The sequence below is a fragment of the Phoenix dactylifera genome, chromosome 9, assembly GCF_009389715.1.
Source record: "Phoenix dactylifera cultivar Barhee BC4 chromosome 9, palm_55x_up_171113_PBpolish2nd_filt_p, whole genome shotgun sequence".
Classification (NCBI taxonomy): domain Eukaryota; kingdom Viridiplantae; phylum Streptophyta; class Magnoliopsida; order Arecales; family Arecaceae; genus Phoenix; species Phoenix dactylifera.
The window spans coordinates 3607420-3630525 of NC_052400.1; the positions used below are offsets into that span (position 1 = coordinate 3607420).

Genomic DNA, 23106 nt, shown 5'->3' on the forward strand with positions numbered 1-23106 from the left:
AATGGAATAGGATCTGATGTTGATGAAAGCTACAGAGAACAAGAAAATTAAAGTAGAAATAAAAAGGATAACTATTGGACTAATGGAAGAGTCTCACCTCCAAAAGATCCAACCCATTGAGAAGAAAGAGTCTCACCTTCTTCTCCAATTTTACTTGGAGTCTCACCAAGCACGTAGAGGATTCTCTCCCCCCTGAAGAACACTTGAATACTCAGAGATTTCTCAAAAATTTCGTGCTTTATTGATTCATCATACCTCTCCTTTTATAGGAAAAGGTTGGCAAAAGATGAACTCTAGCAAACAGAATTTTAGAGACTCCTAACCTAATAAGGACTTGACTAAATCTTTAAATCTAAACATAAACATCCTAAACTATGTGCCAACTAAGGGTTGGACAAGTGTCACTTCTAGATTGTGTGCGGGTTGGAGTTTAAAAGGGTAACTCCAACCGCATACCAATTCCTAGCCCAACTAGGATTAGTCCCCCTTGCCGCATGGTTCTTCTCCTAATACCACTAGAACTTCTTCCGTGGGACACATGGAGCAATCCCACACAATCTAAGACCCTTTCAACGCTTGGGAATCAGCCTAATTAAGCGTTGAAGACTCTAATCAATTGTGAACTAATTTCACTTATTACAAGGACTCAATCTCACCACACTTGGACTCAATTTCACTCTCATGACTCAACCAAATCCCTCATGCCCAAAGGGCTAGGATCAAGACTCCACGCCTAATGGAATTAAGGGGGATGCTCCTGCATCAGTATCATATGCTGATAATTGTCAGATACAACTAGGATATATTTTTGGATAGTCCTTAAGAAAAGAAAAACAAAAGGACTTTGGATATAAGCCAGGGATACTTAATGCCTTTGGCATGAAGGGCAGAGCTCTATATTTTTGGATGAATGTTGATCTTTTAATGATGGAAAATTATTTGAATGTTTGCCATGTCGATATTATTATATGGAGTATGATTACGGGCTATGAACTTGCATGATGACTAAAATGAGTTTGTAGATGTAGAATGTTGTTATACAAAGACTGGACTACATAAATGTGATAACCCATTATGCTTTATGGATGCTTTTTCACATACACAAGTAAAAAAAAAAAATTATTTTCATATCCTAGCAAAATCATATCCTATTTTTTTCATGATTTGCCATATCAAAGTATACAATATTGTGTCATGTTCATATCCCATAACCAAACCTATGCTTTATAGGGTATACATTGGATTTACAAGTCCTAAAATATTTTGTTATATGGGGTCCCATGGGAATCCAGATTTTATATTTAGAAAAAGATTTGGGATTCTTATCTTGGAGATTTATTACTTAGTTATTAAGAGTCCTAGATTACTGATAAAACGTGTCCAAAAATTGCTATATCGAGTTTTTATGGCCTTCCACTAACAAAGCAATGAATGTGAATTGTTTGACTGAATGGAAAGATTTTTCCTAGGCCAGGTTCGGCCACTTCCTGTCCCTACTTAGTGCTCTGTTTTTCTTCATTCTTCTTCCATTAGAATTTCTTTTCTCTCCTAATTGATGTTATGCCTTTATTTTTCTTTTTGTCTCTCTATTAAACTGCAGTAGATTTATGCACTCCTTTGCTTTCTCTCTTTCTTTCTTTCTTTCCTTCCTTCCATTTTTATTGCATTTGCACCATTTCTGCAGTCTGACTATTTACATCTTTCATTGACAAAAAACTCCAAGTGACCTGAAAATCCAGAGACCTTTACCTGGTAGCACTGCCTCTATAAGTTTTAAAATAGAAATTTTCTGAACTACTTTAATGGGCAGATCCCTCTCTCTTGCCAACCTATTTTCTGTGACAAGGGAGCAACGTGAATTAATGATAATGTTTCTCTTCTACTCTAGCACTTTTAAGGTCCACCATTGCTTTGCAGGCTATCTCTGAGTGGCCCTGTGTCAATTTTGCTACTGAAATAGGCAAGTAATGTGATAATTTGTTATGCACAGACTAAGATGCATACCTTTTCAAATATAATTAACTAGAAAAATTGAGGGTTAAGGAGTAACTGCTGGTGTAGATACGATAATCTGATGATGAGGTGCCATGTCCAATAAATAAGCTTATTGACTTGCCTCAAGTAGAACTAACAGACAAAAATGAGATATGATGAAAACATAAAATTTAGATTTCTATATCCAAAGAACAGACCCAAATTTTACTTGATCAATTCTTGTAGGAAGCAATAGCGTTGGACCTAAGGAAAGAACTCATGAGCCGATTGTGAGGCTCAACCTCGTTGGGCCTGCTTGTTGCCCCGACCCAACACCAAATGAGGGCCCAAAGGCCCATCTGGAATTGAAAATAGGGCAAAGCCCTGGTAGAATGCGGCGGAGGAGGAAGAGTCCTCCACCACAAACTTCATCGGAGGCTAGGATAAGCCTAGCCTCCACTCCTATATAAGCCATCTCCCTACCCCCCCCCCCCCCAATCTTCTTCACCAATAAATCTCATAGCCGTCGCAATTTTTCTTCGCTTTCTTCCCCTTTCTTCTACTTCGCCGATTCCTAGCATTGTGCTCGTCGGAAATCCGACGAGCACGAGGTAAGCCTTGATCTTTCTTCCCCTCTCTTCCTCTAGACAGGAACCTTTTCCGGCCAGATTCCACCGGTAGATCAATCGAAAATCAACCGAGTCCATTTCCCCTATTTTCCGGGCTTTTTTCCTTCGATTCTTGCCGGTCGGGCTCTGTCGCTGATTGTCCACCACTAGCCATAGGTTGTCCCTTGTTGCCGGTTATTCAGCTGATGGCCACCTGGTCGTGGCTCTCTCTCTTCTCCTCCTTCTCGTCTCTCTCTAGTCTCCCTGTTTCTCTCTCTACGCACACCCAGGGATCCTGATTTAAGATTCTGTCTTCCTTTGCTCGGAAGTCGGAACCAAGTAGACCCCCGGGTGGAGGCCTTAAACCACTCCAGTACAAGAGCGGTAGGCTGGACTATTATCTCAGCCCTTGTCTTATCTGTTTAGAATTCGATCACTGCTAATCTTCGTTAAGTTACTTAAATCAAGTCTGATCTTGACCGGTTGAGTTCACCTTGTTTAGATCGATCAATGCAGTCCGCTACCGCCATCTGGCCGACCTTGCCTTTTTTTCACCCTGATTTGGGCATAAGGTCGTATCTGCAATAGTATCTTAATTTTTAACTTTGCTTGGCTTCTAGAATAATGATAAAATTAATTATATTTTAATGATATTAAAATAAGTGAACCTGACCCGTCTAATTGAAGGAGGATTTTGAAGCATGATGAAGTAACCTAATGCTTCAAACTTCAAAGTGTGTTTTCCGAATTTGGTAAAGTGATAATTAGTTTATTAAATTCGATTATAATATCTATTTTATACCTGGTTAAATAGGTCAGGCATATTATTGTTACAATAGTAATTATTTTAAAATATATTGTGTTATGTTATGAAATTTGAAAATATGACTGAACAAATTATGAAATTTATTTTATATGCATATATTCTCAACACAGCTATGATCTGGCCCCACCAATGAAGATTATTCATTGACTCTGTTGACTTGTAATTTGAGAAACTAATTTTGACATCGAGCCACCAATAATTAAAATAGTGGTATCTAGCACTTTGTGCATTCTGCATCTGACCCATGTCACTAGGTAACATGGTCACAGTGTGATATAGGTCTCTAGTATCAGTTTAAAAATAATAATAATAATAAATTTTAAAAGAGATATATGTATTATTCAAAAATTGATGTATTCCTAGTCAATATCATGCTCTTTAATTATTTATTTATTTAGCATGCTTAGACCTCACTTTTTGGTGTTATGTTGCTTATCGGACTAGTGTAGCTCATTATTCTTTCTTTCTCTATTTTTCATATCCTAAATCATAATTGCTTGAGACTCTGGGGAGTGTGCTAGATCTTCTAAAGATACTCGCAGTTATTGGAGTTCTAATTTAGACTAGTTTAGTTAGAACATCTTATATGATTTGAATACTTTTGACTTATGTCATTTTGAAGTAATTGATTATGAGAGTGATTTATTTTAGATCATGATTAAATTAATTTTCAAAGAATCGAAGAATTATTATTGCTTTGAGATTATGATATGATCTGTAGCCTTACATGCTTGTATGGTCCGCCATGCAGGTATGTAGCGTCTGTTACGCTTTGGGTTCAAGACGTGACACTGATTAAAAGACTAGTGTTGTGCAAGTAAAACATTATCAGTAATGTGGTTGAAGCAGACCGCTTGACAATCTATCCTAGTGTATCGATTTCAATCGTCAAATGAAATTGGTGGTGCATAAACACTGGTTGCCATGTTGAAGTTTGGGAAAACCCAAAATGAACCCCATCCAAAGAAAAGGTGATGATGATAATAACCCAACTGTCATGTGTGCCACTAATAGCCACTAGAGTCAGAGAATGTCTTCTCTCTTGCTTTTTGTAGAAGATAGAGAGCTACTACAAAAGATACATGAATGATGATCTACTGTAGTCCAACATAATGATCTACCTGTCACTAGATAACTATATGGCCATTATTCTCTCAAACAATGTGAGCATTAAAGGTATTTATGAAACTAAGAGCATCTAGAGATAAAAAGCAATGATAGATAACATGTCTCTAAAAGAGCCAAGCACCATGCAATTTGAGGTGTCTAACTTAAAATTGAGAGAAACAGGATCATCTAAGGAGTAATAGGAAGAGCAGAGGCATACCGTAGAAGATATCCATTTCATGTAAACTCCAGTCCCCAGGAGTGCCAGCAGCATCAATAATGATACCAGACCTGAAAATGAGCCAACAATTCATGAGCCCAAGTTTAGAACCAACAATACATTGACTTACAAGATTAACAGAGTAACACATGCATGTATGAAAGACGTTTGTTAAAGTAGTTGACTTTGATGGCCTCCAAACTATGTCTTTCAGAATTTATAATTTTTATAATTATGGCAAAATATTTATTATACTACTTAAACCAACATAAACACCAGAAAAAACCTTCTTTCATTCTCATCATGGTTGGAGAGTTTCTCCCAGTAGAAACTGGTACAAAAATGAAACCAAAATAGGATTCAAAACCAGGTTTTATCCTGTTTCAGAACTCTTTTGTTTATTTCATGCAAAACATATGGTCGATTATGTGAGAAGTGAAGCAAGTAGAATGTCAAAAGCTATGAGTCTTGCATCTGTTGAACGATCGACATCACTTGAGGATTCTCAAGGTGCAAAACGAGGGAACTCTAGCAACAAACAAGGCTGTCCTAAGGAAAATGATGCAGAGAAAGAAAAGCTAAAAGCTAATGCAGTCATTATAGAAAGAGAATGCACACCATGGAGATGTGTTGGGATTTAAATCCTCACTTGAGACTCAAGAATCTAAAGCATCCAAGCGCAAATGTTGCTCTATTGAGGGGGAGCAAGTAGGTACAGATTCATCAAATCAGAGTGCTTTTGTTGATTCTCGGGATCAGATTATCAAATATATGTCACAGCAATTAGCAGTTTAGACTCTTAAAGCCTCAATTTGAGATTAGATGGTGACGCGGCAGGAAAAGAAAGAAGGGGTGATTTGATCAACAAAGTTATGCTTTGAAGATCAACACGCAAATAGAAGAAAACTAGATTGAAGAATCTTTCACTTCTCTCAAGAACAATTGTATTAATATCTCAAAGGTTGCCTCTTACAATATATTATATGTATATTTATAAAACATGATACCCTAATCCTAATTCGGACATTAAACCCAATATAGAATCATAATCGAAATAGGACTCGATAACAAGAAAACATATTAGAATTATTCTATTACAAATGTGGAAACCTGGCTAAAATTTTACATTGTCCACAATGAAACATTTATAAGAAAATCTGTCAAAAACCTCTGAATCTTGTTTGTCTGCACGCTCGCTCATAGGATAGAAATAAATCAAATATTTGCTTACTACAGTCTTCGCTTGCAAATATGTTGGCTTCTTCAATACTTGGCATAGTTTAGTTGGTTATAGTACCTGTTGACTGCACCCTATGCTGCATCATCCTCTCCGACTTGGAGAGAATTCGCCCACGACTTCAATTCTTCATTAGATGTATCACCATGGCATGGCACGAGGTGCTTAACATTGAAGACATCATAAGTGCAAATATGACACAGTAGCTTCATGCGGTAGGCCTTATCACTGATCTTCACCATAATCTCACAAGGTCCAATCTTACAAATAGCATGTTTTCCCTATTCTCCAACTGGTAGGTGGTTCCTAGTGATGATAGCACATAGTCACCAATCTCGAATATCACCCTATGCCTCTGCTCGTCCACATGCTCCTCATAATGCCGATTTAATTCTTCAATCTTCTCACGCATCTACACATATATATATCTTGAAGCTTTTGCACCATATTTTTAGCCTACATGCTAGTTCGACCGGGTTGTGGGATTGGTGCCAAGTCCAATGCACATCATGGGTCCCAACCATATATAATTTGAAAAGGGTTGAAACATGTCGATTTAGTTGGATCTATTCAATGCAAACTCTACTAAGCATCCAATCCCACTATCTCGGATTCTTACCAATCAAACTTCGCAATATGTTGCCCAAATTTCTGTTCATTACCTCAGTCTGCCCATAGCTACTTCATAAGAAGGGCTGGCTTGGCTGAAGTCCAACTCCCTCGTTAAGGTAATTGGAAAAATCAAAACATAATTTATAAATAATCGTCCGCGGAAAACTCCTATTTCATTTCCTCCATCTAAGTGAGTGCCCAGCTTTGATTCCAGAGATGCTTCCGATACAAACAATTCACTATTTTCTTCTGATGCAGTGACTTATTAATTGAAGGAGCGTGTTTCCGACTTATGCAACCAGAAGGGAAAGCAGGAGTTTTTACTAAAAATATGGATTTTGTCTGGTCCTCGTGTTTTTGGTTGTGTTAGCTTTGTTCATGACTTGAGTCCTCTTAGAAACAAACTTGATTATAAGTCTTTCAAATGTGTCTTTGTTGGATATTCTAGCAGGCTTTATCACCCAAAACAAATAAAAGATTTGTGTATATGGATGTCACTTTCTTAGAAAATCTTTCGTATTTCTTTTCTCTGTTAAGAATATACTACATAAGCTCTAGAAGGAATGACTTCACAGGAGCGGACCACAAATACGACCTATGGCTATTTGACGAATTTCATGAACCAACCGATGAAAACTCCTCAATCATAGCCACAACAGAGACAGGAACCGCATTTGCAAATACTCTACTCAAAGCATTAGACAATCAGGAGTGTAGACTCGATTCAAATATAATCCACGTAGAAGTTGTCTTTTCCATTCGAAATTGGGTGGGTGTTCAGTCTACCGCAAATGTGAAAGTATCGAAAAGAATGTGCATTGCATGCCATTCTCCTATCAGACTTTAGTTGGAAAAACTAAGGCCAAGTCTTTATAAGTCTCCTTTTTCTTTTCGGAAGCAGAGCAGTCGCAGAATGGAAATTTAAATAATTGAAATATTTTTAGAATGTCCATCTGTGTGCTTAATGAAAGAGTCATTCCCAATCTCCGCCATAAGCTCCGTGAAAAATATGACACGAACTTTGGGTCCCGATCTAAGGTGATTGAAATTGAAACTCCATGTAGCCATACCATCTCTCGAAAAAAATAGTCCTGCAATAAAATGCATCCATTATCTTCTTACATGTGATGAAATGAGCCATCTTGGAAAAACGACACAGACAGAGTCAAAGCCATACTGAGTCCTCGGGAGCCCCAATACGAAGTCCATACTAATGTGTCCATGGTGCGTCTAGCATTGGCAATAGCATGTACATTCCTGCATTCACTATTGTCCCTTAGACACCTGACACAAATGCCATTGCTCGACATATCGCTCAGCATCCCTCCTTAGCTTGGCCCAATGATATTGCATAGATACAAGATATATTTTGTCTCGCCCAAAGTCACCCTCTCCATGTAGCTCTTGTAGGATTTTATGCCTCAATGAACAATCCAAAATACATACACGAGTCCTATTAAATAAGAAGCCATCTTGCAATTGAAAGTCATCATGCTGTTGAGCTTGTACCTTATTAAGAACACTAGCAAAGTATGGATCAATAGCCAACATATCTCTAAAAATATCAAAACCTCCTATAGTAGCACGCATGGTAATAAGTAAACATGTACGACAGCTCAAAGCTTCAACTACCAGGTTCTATGTACCTGATTTGTGGCAAAGTATGAACATAAATTCATGCAGATAACTGACCACTTAGCATGATGTAAACTAAGCTTGTCCTGGATGCAGAGATATTTCAGAGTTTCATGGTTAGAAAATAGAATGAACTGCTAGCCAATGCCTTAGTGTCTGCACCACAGCATAAAACTTGATATCGTATGTGGAATAGTAAGCTTTGACCCACTCAACTTCTAGTTAAAGTGATTGGTTTCTCCTTGTTCAAGACTACCCCAGTACCAACCTTAGAGGCATCACAATCCATTTCGAAGACTTGCTCAAACCTTGGCAAAACCCATACAAGAGTTACTAATAACCTCACCTTAATCTCTGTGAAACTTCATCTGAACATCAAATGAGAACTCAAACTAACCCGCCTTCTTCAAACAATCTATATATGGAGGCATAATAGTGCTGAAATTGAAAATGAATCTGTGGTAGAACGAAGCCAACCCATGGAAACTCCATGCTTCCTAAAGAGTCTAGGTTCTGGCCAATCAACAATAGCCTGCACCTTGAACTAGTCCATACTAATACCATCTCCAGATATAACATATCCCAAAAATAATACTTAATCAGCCATAATGATGAACTTCTTCATGGTGACATATAACTTCTCCCTGCGATATATATATATAATATCTCACGCAAGTGTTGCCTATACTCCTTCGCACTTCGACTATATATAAGTACACCATCAAAACAAACAACCGCAAATCTTCCAATGCATGGTTTTATTACCTCATTCATAACCCCTCAATTCATATCACCAACAATTCGTATAACCCCTCACATGTTTTGAAGGCTATTTTCCACTCATCCCCTAACCTTATCCTTATTTGATGATACCCGCTCTTTAGACTAGCTGGAAAAGCAGCAATGTCTGTCGAACCAGGTCGAACCGCCCGATACGAGCAATGCCGATACGAGACCGGAACCGATTTCATAAGCCAACTAAATCGATCCCTTACCGACCGAAACTAGCCAGTAAGTATGCGAACTAGCCGAAATCGGTTGATTCGGTGCAGACTCGGTGCGAACTGGGCCAGTTCGCACCGAGTCAATCCAGTTCTGAACCGTGTTGTTACTGTGGATCCACCTGATGCTTGGCTATTAGAAAGGCCCAAGAAGGCCTTCTCAACAGCAAATAATTTGCGGATGCTCCCTTCGCCACTTCTCTTTCCAAAATAATCAAAAAAATTGCCAATTCAGGAACTCAGAAGAAAAATCCAAGCCTAAATCAGGTGTGCTTCCTCTATTCTCTCATTTCCTCAAGTTTTTTTGGGGTTGGAAAAATAGTTCGCAAATTGCAAAATAAGAGAAGATCATGCCAAAATTTCCAATTTGGGCTTAATTTTTTATATATTGTAGATCTATGGACGATCTACACATTGAATCTTCAGTTATCGTACAGCATGGCTGGAATCGATATGGATGACAAACTTTTAGTCGCTCTGTGTAATGTCCTTTATAAGATAGAGCCTGATCTAAAAGTCGTGCCCCTATGTCTAGAAGAGATAAGTTCAATTAAGTAATATATGCAAGTTAACTAGTATCTACTACTATAAACATAGTACAACACAGTTTTTTTTCATAGACCAAAATATTTAGAGAGGGCAACGATAGCTTTGGAGTCTCAGCAGCTCTTGTAAGTAAGAAAAATATGAATTCAGGTATGTTACATATCAGAAGGACATTTACCTGACGTTAGATGTTTACTAATATTGTATTATCTTATATCTAATTTTTTTAATTTTTTTGCAATTGAATAGTGGATCCATTTTAGGTTGTCCGTGAAAAATCTTAAGAGGCTAGCTATCCAAATCCTCTTCGGGATAGTCTCCTCGAGTGGTTGTGAGCGCAACTGATCCATCTTCGCCCTCATCCACAGAAAGCAAAGGAATCGTTTGACAAGAGCGTCTCAACGATCTTGTATATGTTCACTATAATCTGAGGTTGAGGTTAAGGTTGAGCTTGAGGTTGAAGTGCATTCAGAAGAAAGTTGGACTCAAGTAGACAGATCCAATAAGAAGGCAACTGCCCAGCACACCAAAAAAGAAAAACAAAAGTCACCTGCAGCCCCAATGGAGAATGTCGAGAAAAAGTCAGTACACTCAGATTCAAAGACTGGAGCAGCAGCGATGAATGTTTTTGTGGTCATGGATCTGTCGGCCAGAAAGAGTAGAGTACAGAAGATTATTGTATATAAGACAATCGCGGGGTGGTCTTTGCTTCACTAGTGAGTCTCAATTTATGCATACTACACAGGATAAAAACCCTAATGCACGATCTGGAAGAGCTCACGAAGATATGATTGCATATAGAATACGGGCTCCTCGAGGTCATTCAGGACGACACGATGCAATCGTAAATGACCTCGCACATGGAGTAGAATCTATAAACGTATCAGATTTCGAGTCGTATACTGGATCCTATTACCCGCAGCCACATACATGCCTATGACCTATACGGATACGGATATAATGAATCTGAGACATATTCCTGTGGCTACTATCCTACGCAGCCTGAAACATCTTACATATCAAATTTTGCCGCTGGCATATTCAGATAGGCCCCTCCACAACCGTATTTTCAGCCAGAGGGCACCTCTTAAAGCCAGAGCTTCAGCGAAAAATTCGAGAATGCTTATAACCCAGCACGTATTTCTTATGGGATGAACGTACAAGACTACAACGCCGCTTAATTAGAGGAGTGGGCTGATGTGCCTCCTAACTATGCTGATAATCCGAATATCTACTAGGGCATCACCACTCGATCCGATTTTAGATATCAGTATATATGTTGGACTTTAAATATATGTAATTGATTATATTATTTTTTAATTTTTACGTCACTACTTCATTTGAGAATATGTTATGTTGTTCATTGTAGAATGCAACATCTCACTAATCATTCTATGATTTGTATCATTTTAAAGCAATAAGATGCATCATATAGGTTAAATCGGAATGATAGAAACATAAAAAAAAATCAAAAAATATCAAATTAGACTTAAAATCATTGAAAATTTTCAAAAAAAAAGATTACGAATTATATATTCTTGAAAACTCAAAAAATTGGGCATGCCAATTCACGGACTGGCACGCCCTACTCGTACCAGGCACCAACTAGTACAAATTCCGATACTGGTTCAACGGGCATTGGAAAGCACCTTAGCTCTAGACAGTTAGCCTATCATATCATCTAAACTCGAAATTAGAAAGCAATACTTCGCCATTATATTGTTTATGGCTCTACTATCCACAAGCATGCGCCAAGTTCCATTGTTCTTAGGAGTTAGAAGGGGCGGAATTGCATAAGGACTCATGCTCTCCTGAATATATCCTCTTTCTAGAAGCTCGTAGACTTGCCTGGACAACTCTGCATGCTCCATAGGGCTCATCTAATAGTGGGCTTGATTTGGAAAACTAGCTCCTAGAATCAAATCAATGTTGTGCTAGATATCTCGAAGTGGGGGTAACCTAGATGGTGACTCCTCAGGAAAGACGAGCAAACTCCTAAAATAATAGGTTGAGTCATCTTTGGAATCTCACTAGATTCCACAGGTACCTTTCCCACAAAACTATGGTCATGCCAGATTCTCAAGCAACCCCTATCAATCGTGCTTTAGAAAGAAAACTACTACTCTTCCTGGGTTGTGGCTTAGGCATCACTTCCTTCGATGTTGCTAACATAATTTTGATCTCATTCATGACAAATGAGTAAGTATTCTTTCTTCCATCATGCATTACACCTCTGTCATACTCCCAAGGAATGCCAGTACATGATGATAGGTATCCATTGCCACAACATCACACTAAGCTCAATCTTTATACTTGCTGCCCATAGAGAATGATACCAAACACCTCTTCGACACCACAACCCCGCTACCTTTCTTCAACCATGCTAGCTTATACAGATGGGGATGCTTTTCTGTGTTCATTTATAACTTGGTAACAGCCCCTTTCGACACCAAATTATCATAGCTACCACTATTAATAACTGTCTTGCATTCCTTTCCTCCAACTGGGCGGATAGTGTGAAAGATATTATTCTGCAATATTCATCTCCTGACTCATCCAGTGGTGCAAGGTAAGTCTGTCGTACGACCAGATATTCCTCGACATCTTCATGCACAATCTCCTCTAGTTCATCCTTATAGTCATCAAAACAGGCAACGCTTCATGACTTGCAGTTTCCTTTTCCTCATCTTCAACAATCAATAATTGCTTCCCTTCGTGCCCCTTTGGCTTCTTGTTTCTGCAACTCTGTAGCCTAGTTCTCCACATTGGAAGCATCGTGTCCAACCTTGTGCATTTTGAATTGACCGCAGAATTTGATTCTGAGTTGTATTTGAAGCTACAATACTCTTAGGAATAGCAGAATTACCTCCTGTAAAAATTCGACCTGTTGCTTTAGCGCCCTACGGCATCGATACTTACCAGTTTCTTTTCTATCACCAGAGCACATTGATGCATCTCTGATACTGATCAACAATCCCTTAGCAACAATTCATCTTGAATGCTTTTGCGCAAACCCCCAATAAATCTCGAAACCAATTATTCTTAAAATTCAACCAAATCATTCCAAGCAATAAATTCATAGAATTTTTCAGAATTATCATCAACTGAGTCGCTTCCTAGTCTTAAATTTTGTAATCTATGATATAGAGTATGAACATAGTTATAAGGAACTCATGGCGCATCTTCTTCATCTTTTCCCAATCAGTGACTTTTGGCTTTGCTGCTACGCTCCTACATGATTTTCAATTGGCATCACCATGCAATCGCCCTGCTCGCAGTCATGTTGCCACTAGTGGTATTGTCTGGTTCGTTTGGAATCTCCTTAAACTCAAGGATCTCCTTGACCATATAAAGCCAATCCAGAAACTCCTCCATGGTCAAGCTCCCTGAGAACTGAGGTAGGTCAACTTTGAGGCCATGCTCCCATCACCTTGGATTCCCACCAAAGGTTGGCCTCCCCTTCAATGCCCTTGGTACGATCTCATAGAAAGGTTGAGCATGTCCTCATCCTCCTCGACCCCTTCCATGCATGAGGGCATTCAATTGCATGAAGCTATCAAGTAAGGGCTTTAAGTTGACGTCGGATCTTCACAGCATCCAATACCAATCTGCTTCCTTGTGCTCCTCCCGTTGTATCCTCCTGCACTGTCCGCTTCTTCGGAGCCATCCAAATCAAATCAAAAACTCAGGCTCTGATACCAACTGACACAACCGGAAAAGAAAGAAGGGGTGATTTGATCAACAAGGTTATGCTTTGAAGATCAACATGTAAATAGAAAAAAAAAAATGGATTGAAGAATCCTTCACTGGATGAAAGAAATTCTCTGATAAAGAATTTTATTAATATCTCAAATGTTGCCTCTTACAATGTATTATGCACATATTTATAGGATATAATACCCTAACCCTAATTTGGGCATTAAACCCAATGCAGAAACATATTCAAATCGACAATAAAAAAACATACTAGAATTATTCTATTACAAATATCGAAACTTGGCTAAAATTTTATGTTGTCCCTAATGAAAAATTTGTAAGAAAATCTGCCAAAAACTTTTGAATCCCATTCACTTGCACGCTCACTCACGAATCAAATACTTGCTAGCTGCAATCTTCACCCTGAATCTGCTAGCACCTTCGATGCATGGTATAGTCTAGTTGGTAATAATACCTATTGGCTGCACCCTAATGGTCCTTAGCATGGTCTACCGTACCGATCGATACGGGTCGGTACGGGCCGGTACGTACCGGTACCGTACGGAATCGGTACGGTACAGCTATATTTTTCGGTTTTGACTATTCGCAATCCGTACCGGTCGGTACTGGCCCGTACTAACCTATACCGACCCGTACCGAACTGATACCGGCCCGTACCGACCGGCTCGTACCAACCTCAATTTTTTTTGGCTTTTGGCCCGAACCGGTACCGTACCGGTTTGGTACGGTACCGGTACCGTACCGGTGCCCACCGGTATATCGATATGGTCGGTACAGCGGACCTACTCCTTACTTTCTCGATATTGATGGAACTCTACAGCATATCTGGGTCATATCAATAATGTCAAGTCAGGTTCATCTTTGGCATCGTAGCTTTGGATACATTTCCTTCAAGTCTCTTTGTTTACTTTTCCTGTTCAGTTTGAGTTAGTAAAGGAGTTCAGTTGTCTAAACCAAGTCTCTTTGTTTACTTTCTCAGACTCCTTGGGTATATTTGATGAAAAATAGAGATGAAGTTCCCAGCATTATTTATAGTTTGTATAAAATGGTGGAAACCTAGTTTGAAGTTAAAATCAAGATTTTTCATGTTCATCAAGCAAGGGAATATCAAAAGGGGTCCATTGATTTCATTGCCTCTAAAGGGGTCGAAAAACAATTTTCTTATACCGGTACACCACAGTAGAATGGTGTGTTTGAGAGGAAGAATCGCCATCTACTAGAGGTCCTGATGGGGACATCAGAGCCCCTCATTCAGATGATGGAGTTAATTAGTTGCTTTTATTATTGGTCGAGTCAATTTGGTTAGTTGCTTTTGTTATTGATCGAGTCGATTTAGTCATTTACTTCTGTTTTAGTCAAGTCATTGGGTTAGCTATTAAGTCGTATAATTGGGTCGAGTGATTGGATCGATTTTGGTATATAATCAATTGGTTGACTTGGTCAACGAATTGAGGGTCTAATTTTGGTATGTCGTCAAATGTTTGACCTGATGTAAGGCCTATATAAAGACCACCCCTCTCATAAATTAGGAATGGAACTGAATGAATGAATAAAAAACCCTAGCCTCCTCTTCTTCCTCCTCTCTTTCTCTTCTTCCCTTCTTTCTTCCTGCGTCTCCAAAGCCTCTTCTTCCTGCGTCTCTATAACCTCTTCTTCCTCCTTCCCTTCTTCTTCCTCCTCTCTTTCCCCTGCAATGGTCCGCCATCAGCTTGGTATCAGAGCAAGAGTTTTGCCTCCGTCACCAAAGCTCCTCGATCTTGCGGCCCTATGATTCACGCTGTTACGCCAGTCACCGAATCTTCACCGCCTTCTGGGTTGTGCCCACGCCCATCTCCGTCCCCACCATCTTCCTCCCCCTTTTCTCTCTCTCTCGTTTTTGTTTCCCTCTCTTCACGTGAAGGGGGAGAGTCTAAAAAGTTTCTTTTTCTCTCCAAGTTGAAAACGCCTTGTGTTCACATGGGTGTTCTGTTCCTTCTTCACATGGGTGTTTCCCAAGCCGAAGATACCATCTTCTTCCTTCTCGGTGGTTCCTAAGAATAGGAGAGATCCTCCCGGACCTCCCTAACTGGCTCTCGACAAAGGAGGCCCAAACCCCCATTCGCGTCATGATCCAGCGGAGAAGGAAACCCGCTGCAAGTGCTCCGCCGTCCAACCCACCTGCAATGCCTTCCGAGGAACCCAACACCACCCCGCCGTCCCACAGTTCCGCCGCCCTTCAGTCGGATCCGAAGAGAGAAGCACCGCTGCTCCTGCTCCCGTGTTTTCGGCTCGCCACTGAGGATCGCCACAGCCCCATGGAAGCTCGTCACCTCGAGTCTGGCTCGCCTCACGTCCGTGCGTACCTCATCCGGAGAGGACCCCGACTGTGACGCGCCGCCGGAAACCGCCACCCACCGCCGCTGTTACCGATCACTCCTCCCCGTCCCCTGTTCCGCAGCTGCTGCGACCTCCCCTCCCTTCCACAGCGCCGCCACGAGGGTCGACAAACCCTCCCGAAACTGTCGGGAGGTTGGGAGCAGGTTAACGGGTAGGTTCCCAACCCGTTAACCTACTGATTATGCATTCTAACGAATGCTTTCAGATATGTCCCAGTGCTTATTGTGATGCCACACCATTCCTAACCAGAAGTGCTACCATCAATTGTCTTTTCCTTTTCCTTCAAGCTCTTACCCTCTTTTGCCCCGCCATTTACGTTGTTGTCATCCACAACCCTCGCATCCACCCCTTTTGGACAATTTCACAAACATCTGTAAGACAAGTGACAACAAGACCATGCTTTTCCATTCAGGCTGACCATTACAGTTCCAATGCTCCAATCTAACGACAAATTCCCCTCACACCTCCTTGGTAGGTTCCAGATACAGATCCCACCATAAAATCTTCAAATAAGTAGCCCTAATAGTAAAAATTTCAATATCAAGAATAACCTAAAGACTTGCTCCGGTTCAGATGACATCAAATAACAAACAGATAAAAGCACATCCAGAGAAGTAGAAGAAGGATCGGAAAGGCGTAGAGTACAGTAGCAAGAGATCAGAAAGAAGTGAGGGAAAGAGATGGCAGACCATTGCACCGGTAGTGGAGTCTTGTGCCGTCTGACAGAATGGCTCCGGGGACAACCTTGCCGGGAAGAATAAATCCAGCTACCGCCAGGTAGCCCAAGTAGAAGATCAGGAGAATGACCTACGAGTATTTCCATTATTAGGGAACCAAATCATTGGGAGAGAAGAAAAAAAGAAGCACAAACAGAGAGGTTTCAGTGAAGAAGATGAAGCGAAGAAGAGGTTCCCAGCCGCATTTTTTTGTACTCACGGAGCTCCAAGAAGGGATCAGTGCAGCGAGTATAGCCTCTACTTCCATGGTCTCCCCTTGCTCTCTCTCACTCCTCTCTGGTTCTGAGTGTACTCAAGGGTGAGAGCCCAGGACCAAACACTGACAAGTCACAGAACAAAGACGGGAATCCGCTCCTTGAGATCCGAAACACGTCCTACTTTATTTGGATTTTAATGGGAGAAAGATACCGTATCGCCCCACCGGAGATCTGCCCCTTTTGTCCCGCTTTGCGTCTCGGACGGAGCGTCTCGGACCTTTCGCCTCGCGTGGCTAATTTTCTGGCAAGAGGGACCGGGCAGTTAATGTACATTGTTTCATGGACGGGGAAGGAATGAAAAATTAAAATTGAAAGTTTAAGACACGGTTCCGGCGTTGCAGGATAGCAACCGACCACATATGAAAAAAAAAAAATTACTAGATTGATCAGATTCCCATCTCAACAGTAGATCAACCTAGCTGAAGAGCAGTACATATTGCTCTCCTTTTCTCTCTCCGCCATCCAAAATTATTAAAAATCTGAAACAACCCGTTTTTTCTAAAATTTTATCGGCTCTCTCCTCCTCTCCCTTCGCCTCATGCTCTTATGGCAGCTACCTCTCCGCCTCCCCCGCCCGCCCCTCCTCTTTGAAGATCGAGAGCTACTTCAACAACAAACGATCCGATGACATCCATTAGGCCAATATCGTCGCCACCCATGTAGCGGCATAAAGACACCATGTGTTGGAAAAAAAATGGATCACTCAAAGCACGTGGTCAAATCGCCGGCACGTGATAACAAACATGGCGATAGCAAGCATACTCTCCGAGCACTCGATCTCGGAGCATCCGACCTCAAAGAGCCCGACCTCAGAACACTCGGTCTCGGCACCAACGATCCCAAAACTCACAACCTCGATCTCAGCTAAGTTAAGCCCGATCGACCTCAAGTCTAAGAAAGATCCAGTCAAAGGGAGAAGCAGACCTCCCCATCCTACCGAAAATCAAGTCCACCTCCTCATCCAGAATCAAATCCCACGATCTCCGCCTCAACGACTGTCAACATTTAAATGCACACGATCTCAACGGATCGCCAGCCAACCCAAAATCTCGGGCCATTTATAGTAACTCCTTAATTCGCACGATCACGTTCAATCACAGGTAACCTCTACACCCCTTCCTAAGAAGGGAGAAGAACTCGAGGCAAAGGGACTTCTTCCCTTCGACCCCGGCCATTATTTTTCTCAATTACTTCCCCACTACTTCTCTCCAATAAAAATCCTCCTCTGATTTAAGCATCGGAGGGCCGGCGCTGGAACCTCCGACCACTGGCTTCTTGCAGGTCCGCCGGAGACAGCCGTCCGCCCCCGCACCATCAGCCAGAGCTCCTCCCCCTCGTTCCGCGGTCGCCCCTGGGTCCAATTTCCAGCAACAGTTGGTGCTAGAGGAAAGACCGAGTCGTGACCATGAGATTGAGGAGCAGAGAAGCCTCTAATGCTTCTCGGCATCGCGCACCAAGTCCTGGCCATTCAGTCCAGAACTCGCTACCAAGGCCTCCAGCGAATCAAGTTTCTCAGATTCAGCCTGAGTAATTCAACACGCTGGTGCAGCAAGTCCAGGCCCTAGCAACAGCAGTCCAAGGCCTGCAACGCATGGAGGCCCCTCCTATGCCACCTTCGCAGGTTCAGGTCTAATCGGCGCTCCTTCCAGATGGACCGGTGTTCCAAGACCGAGATCCCCATGACTCTTCGAGGATCAACAATGGAGAACGGCGCTGTCATCAGGGTTCAACCCAAGCGTCTCCCCGGAGGGAGCCGCTAGGGAAGAACCAGGATAAAAGGCCACAACTTTCGGAGGCCAAATCAACCCCGGGTCAATCAGTACTGGAACAGACCACTGTGATGATCTCCTAAGGCGGAGAACTTGATAAGAAGGTCGAGAAAGTCGAGCGGCAGATCGAGGCGCTCCAAGACCAGAAAGCAAGTCTCAAAGACCAATATACTATACCAGCCGAGTTCTGAGGAACGCCGAGACCCGGTACTCCAAGCTAGAGAAGACAATCTATGCACTGCTCACCTCAGCTCGGAGACTCCGATCCTACTTCCAGGCCCACACTATGGCCATATTAACCGACCAACCCATAAAACAAGTCCTACAATGGCTGGATCGCACGGGGAGAATCACAAAGTGGGTAGTCGAACTCGAAGAATTTGACCTCAAGTACAGCCCGAGGCCGGCAATCAAGGCACAGGTGCTCGCTGACTTCCTAGTAGAGTTCACCTTACCAGATGACCCTGAGCCCGAGCTCACATCAAGAGAGGAGGCCCCGAGGCAACCATGGGTTCTACATGTAGATGGCTCCTCAACCTCAGGGATAACGGTGCGGGTCTCATCCTCACTAGCCCGGATGGGGTGGTCACGAAACAGGCCCTATGCTTCGAGTTTCCTGCCTCTAACAATGAAGCAGAGTACGAGGCGCTCATTGCTGGGCTCAAACTGGCAAAAGAGATCGAGGTCAAAAGCCTGAAGGTCTTCAGCGACTCCCAATTGGTTGTGAGCAGAGATTTTGAGGCAAGAGAGCCGTCAATGCAAAAATACCTCCAAAAGGTGCAAGATATCACCTCCACATTAAGCGCCTTCGATATCCAGCATATTCCCAGGGCAGAGAATGCAAGGGTGGACCAGCTGTCAAAGCTGGCAACTTTCCGCATGAGCGAGCTCCCGGAAGACCACGATGCTCGAGTATCTCCAAGCGCCAAGCACCGAGGAGCCTAAATCGGTTCTCTGCATCGAAATTGAACCGAGCTGGATAGATGCGTTCGTCAGCTACCTGCAGAGTAAAATCCCCCCGACAACGAGCTCAAAGTCTGCCAAATCAAGCGTCAGGCATCCTGATACCTCTTGTACGAAGGCAAGCTCTATTGCAGGTCCTTCACCTCTCCCCTCCTCAGATGCCTCCGTCCTTCGGAGGCGGATTATGCCATGCGAGAGCTTCATGAAGGAATCTATGGGAACCACCTAGGAGGTCGGACCCTGGCCCACAAGATTTTACGCCAAGGATATTATTGGCCTACACTTCAGAAAGACGCCGCGAACTTCATCCAAAGGTGCGACCGATGCCAACGAAATGCCAACATTCAGCACCGACCCTCAATTCCACTTACTTCGATCAGTGCCTCCTGGCCATTTGCCCAATGGAAGATCGGCATCTTAGGGTCGAGAACCTCCGAATGTACTATTAGTGAAGCCCTTCTAAGAGTCTTCAATGTCTGAAAACGCAACCAATAAGGCATTTCTCAAGATTTCCTCTTAATTATTCAACGCTTCTTCTAATGATAACCTGTTTGTGAACTCCAGGATGTCCCTGAGATGATTCGAGTCCTTTCGGAAAGTCTAGTGATGCCCCGACCAAGCTCGGAATGCCTCGACGAAGCTCGGGATGCCCCGACCAAGTTTGGGATGCTCCGCTGCGCCAACCGCGAGCTCAGTCTCCCTCAACCTCAGGTCCTGTCAAACGATGCTCGACCAAGTTTAGATGCCTCGACCAAGTTCGGGATGACCTGCCGCAACAACCCCGAGCAAAACCTAAAGACGTCCCAACCAAGTTCGAGACGCCCCGTCAAGTCAACTATGAGCTCGAGCTCCCTCGACCTCGGGTACCATTGAACGGAAATCGGAGCTATAATTTGAAACATCTAAGACAGGAACTACGGGTCGGAGAGCACTCAAGCTTCAACGGCCGAATGATAGCCCAACCTTGACTCACACTACAACTGAAGCTGAGCCCAAAGACTTAGCGGAATTCTTCTAAAAGCTGAACCTAAAGACTTAGTGAAATTTTCGAAAAAATGCCAGAATTGCATGCGAAAGCAAACGATGCGCGAAGTTCTACTCAAGTAGTCAAAAATCAAAGCTCGTCTGAAGTGCAAGCGAAAACAAGTCAAAGACACAACAAGGTGGAGAAAAACATATACTTCATTAATAAAAAGTCATAGGGCTAAGTACAAGATGTTGGCTTCAAGGCTGACCCACTTGGCCACACAATGGCTGCAGCGGCCGACCTTGTTTACAAAAAAAAAAAAAAAAAAAACTAAGTCCTAAGGCATTTCTGGAGCGGCGATGGTCTCGGCATCGACCTCAGAGTCGTCCACAAGAACCACCTCGGGATCCCCTACAGGAGCAGCCTCGGGGATCCTCTGCTGGCCCGTCTCCACAAGCATCCATAGTGGCGTCAGTTGAAGCTTCGCAAGCGGCCTCAAGAGCAGCCTCAGAAGCTATTTTGGGAGCACCTTCGGCAGCTCCTCCGAATGGGGCCTCCTGAGCGGCTTGCTCAGCCGCCTCGGTCTCAGCCTCGACAACCCCCCACTCAGCCTGAGGGCCCTTGGGCGCCCTGTCAAGCGCGCCCTCATCCTCGAGACTTCCAAGTTTGCTGTCATCCACAACGACCCCTAGACGAGGCTGAAGACTATAGAGGTCGAGCTTGGGTCAAATCCTCAGCATCTGCCTCCAAAAATCTTTAAAGCCGCGAATGAGCCTGTCAACCACCTCCTCCTCCAGCAGCTCCCAAAATTCGTTTGACTCGCAGAAGATCTGCACTGCGTTCCGAGCCTACCCCAGTGCCTTCCTCTCTCGAGCTTCAAGTTGCTCGATCTTCAGCCGAAGGACCCCCACCTCGTACTTTTGGCCTGCGAGCTCGGACTGAACGTTGGCCAGGCGTGCCTCGGAGGCACAAAGTGTCGATCTGGCTAGGGCATGCGACGGCTCCTCCTCCTCGAGATGCTCAGCCATAGACCAAAGCTCGGCCTCAGCAGCCTCCATCCTCGCGGTGTCCTCCCTCCGCCCAGCCTCGGCCTCACCGAGCTTCCTCTCGGCATCCTCCTGCCCCTTTTGGCTCCTCTGAGTCTTGTTCTGACACTCGGCTGCTATGGCGACCAGCATGTCGATTTCATGAAGGTGCTATAGAGAAGAAAAATGGAAGTGAGCTGAGATCGAAAACTTAAGAGAATATGCAAATCAAAGCAAGAGGATAATTTACTCGGATGGTGAAGCAGTAGGCCTAATCGATAAAACTGCCGACATCACCATCTTTGAGCTCGGCTCGGTCGGCAGGAAGCAATGTGCAGCGAACTACTTCGAGAGTGACGTCACTATTGTGGAGGGCCGAGTCATCCTCGCAGACTGACCACTTCGAGCAGAAGGGCCTCTTTTCGAGGTGGCCCCAGCCCTCGATGAGCTCAGGATGTCGACCCTTGAAAAGCTCGGGAGGCTGGGTCTTGAAGAGCTCAGCACAGAACGATGAGAAGAGCTCGAGACCCCGAGACCGCTGCCCGGCTTGGGACCCGAGCACCGCAAGCGGACGACCTGGCGGGGTCGTTGAGAAATCGGGGTCGGGCACGCTGGCTGCTGGATCTCTTGCAGCCTCGGATGAAGTTGCGCGCTCGACAAGGGGAGCTTCCTCCGGTCTGCGCTCCCCGATCTGTTTCTTGCTGTTCTTCCGAACAAGCTCGGAAGTCTCAGCTTCGAGGTCCTCAACCTCGATAGGGGCAGAAGTCGAGGCCGCCTTAGCCTTCTTCTTGCGCACGGGGTGAGCCCCTCCAGCTTCGGCTGCCCTCTTCTTGTATCTGGCGAGGAGGGCCGCGTTACTAGTCACCATCCCTACAATGTCTGAAAAGAAGAAAGAACTTAAGTGTCAAACCGACGCCAAAAAAAAGGAAGGAAAGGAAAAACAATAAGAGAATAAATAAAACGAAAGAAGGCAACATAAGGGAGAAGCGGTACAACCGCCCTTACCCTCAGGGCGCGCCAAGCTCAGACCGATATTTACCAGTGCCTCCTCGCTCAGAAGGCCGTTCAGAGAGATATCCCCCTTCAGACCGCAAAGAGCCGCGAGGATTTTCTGCTTGCTCACGGTCAGCTCGGGGACCCTATTGTTGGCCTTAACTATAGGTTGGCCCTACGACGGGTTAAACCCCCACGGACGTTCGGAGAAAAAAAAGAAGAATTTCTTCTTCCATCCACGATTGTAGGTAGGAGCACCTCAGAACAACGGCCTACCTTCCCGAAGGACAAAGTATAGCCACCCTCTATCCGCGGGGTTAGACTTTAATATATAACACCCGCGGAAGACATTGACCGAGGTCGGTATGCTGTGAGCAAGGCAGAGAGATAAAAAATCAATTATTATCCTCCACGAGTTCGGAGCGAGCTGCGCTGGGATGAGGCGATACCTCTCCAGGAGCTCGCTCACAAACTCGTGCAGGGGACATCTCAGACCGGCCCGAAGTGTCTCTACATACACTACGACCCGACTTGGA

The 23106-nt window shown here is 43.5% G+C and overlaps 1 protein-coding gene across 2 annotated transcripts in view; it reads right to left on the reverse strand.

Annotated features, from left to right (window-relative positions):
• LOC103696660 (delta(14)-sterol reductase) overlaps nt 1-17142 on the reverse strand; it is a 42002-nt gene extending 24860 nt beyond the window's left edge. Inside the window, exons 1-4 of one of the 2 annotated variants that reach the window (XM_008778344.4) lie at nt 17005-17142; nt 16796-16915; nt 16549-16666; nt 4736-4806 (exon numbers count right to left, since the gene is read on the reverse strand). In XM_008778344.4, coding sequence (XP_008776566.2) covers nt 4736-4806; nt 16549-16666; nt 16796-16843 — 237 coding nt within the window. In that variant the 5' untranslated portion in view covers nt 16844-16915; nt 17005-17142. The remainder of the gene's footprint in view (nt 1-4735; nt 4807-16548; nt 16667-16795; nt 16916-17004) is intronic. The other variant, XM_008778345.4, reaches the window with a different exon arrangement.
• Nucleotides 17143-23106: the final 5964 nt, after the last annotated feature.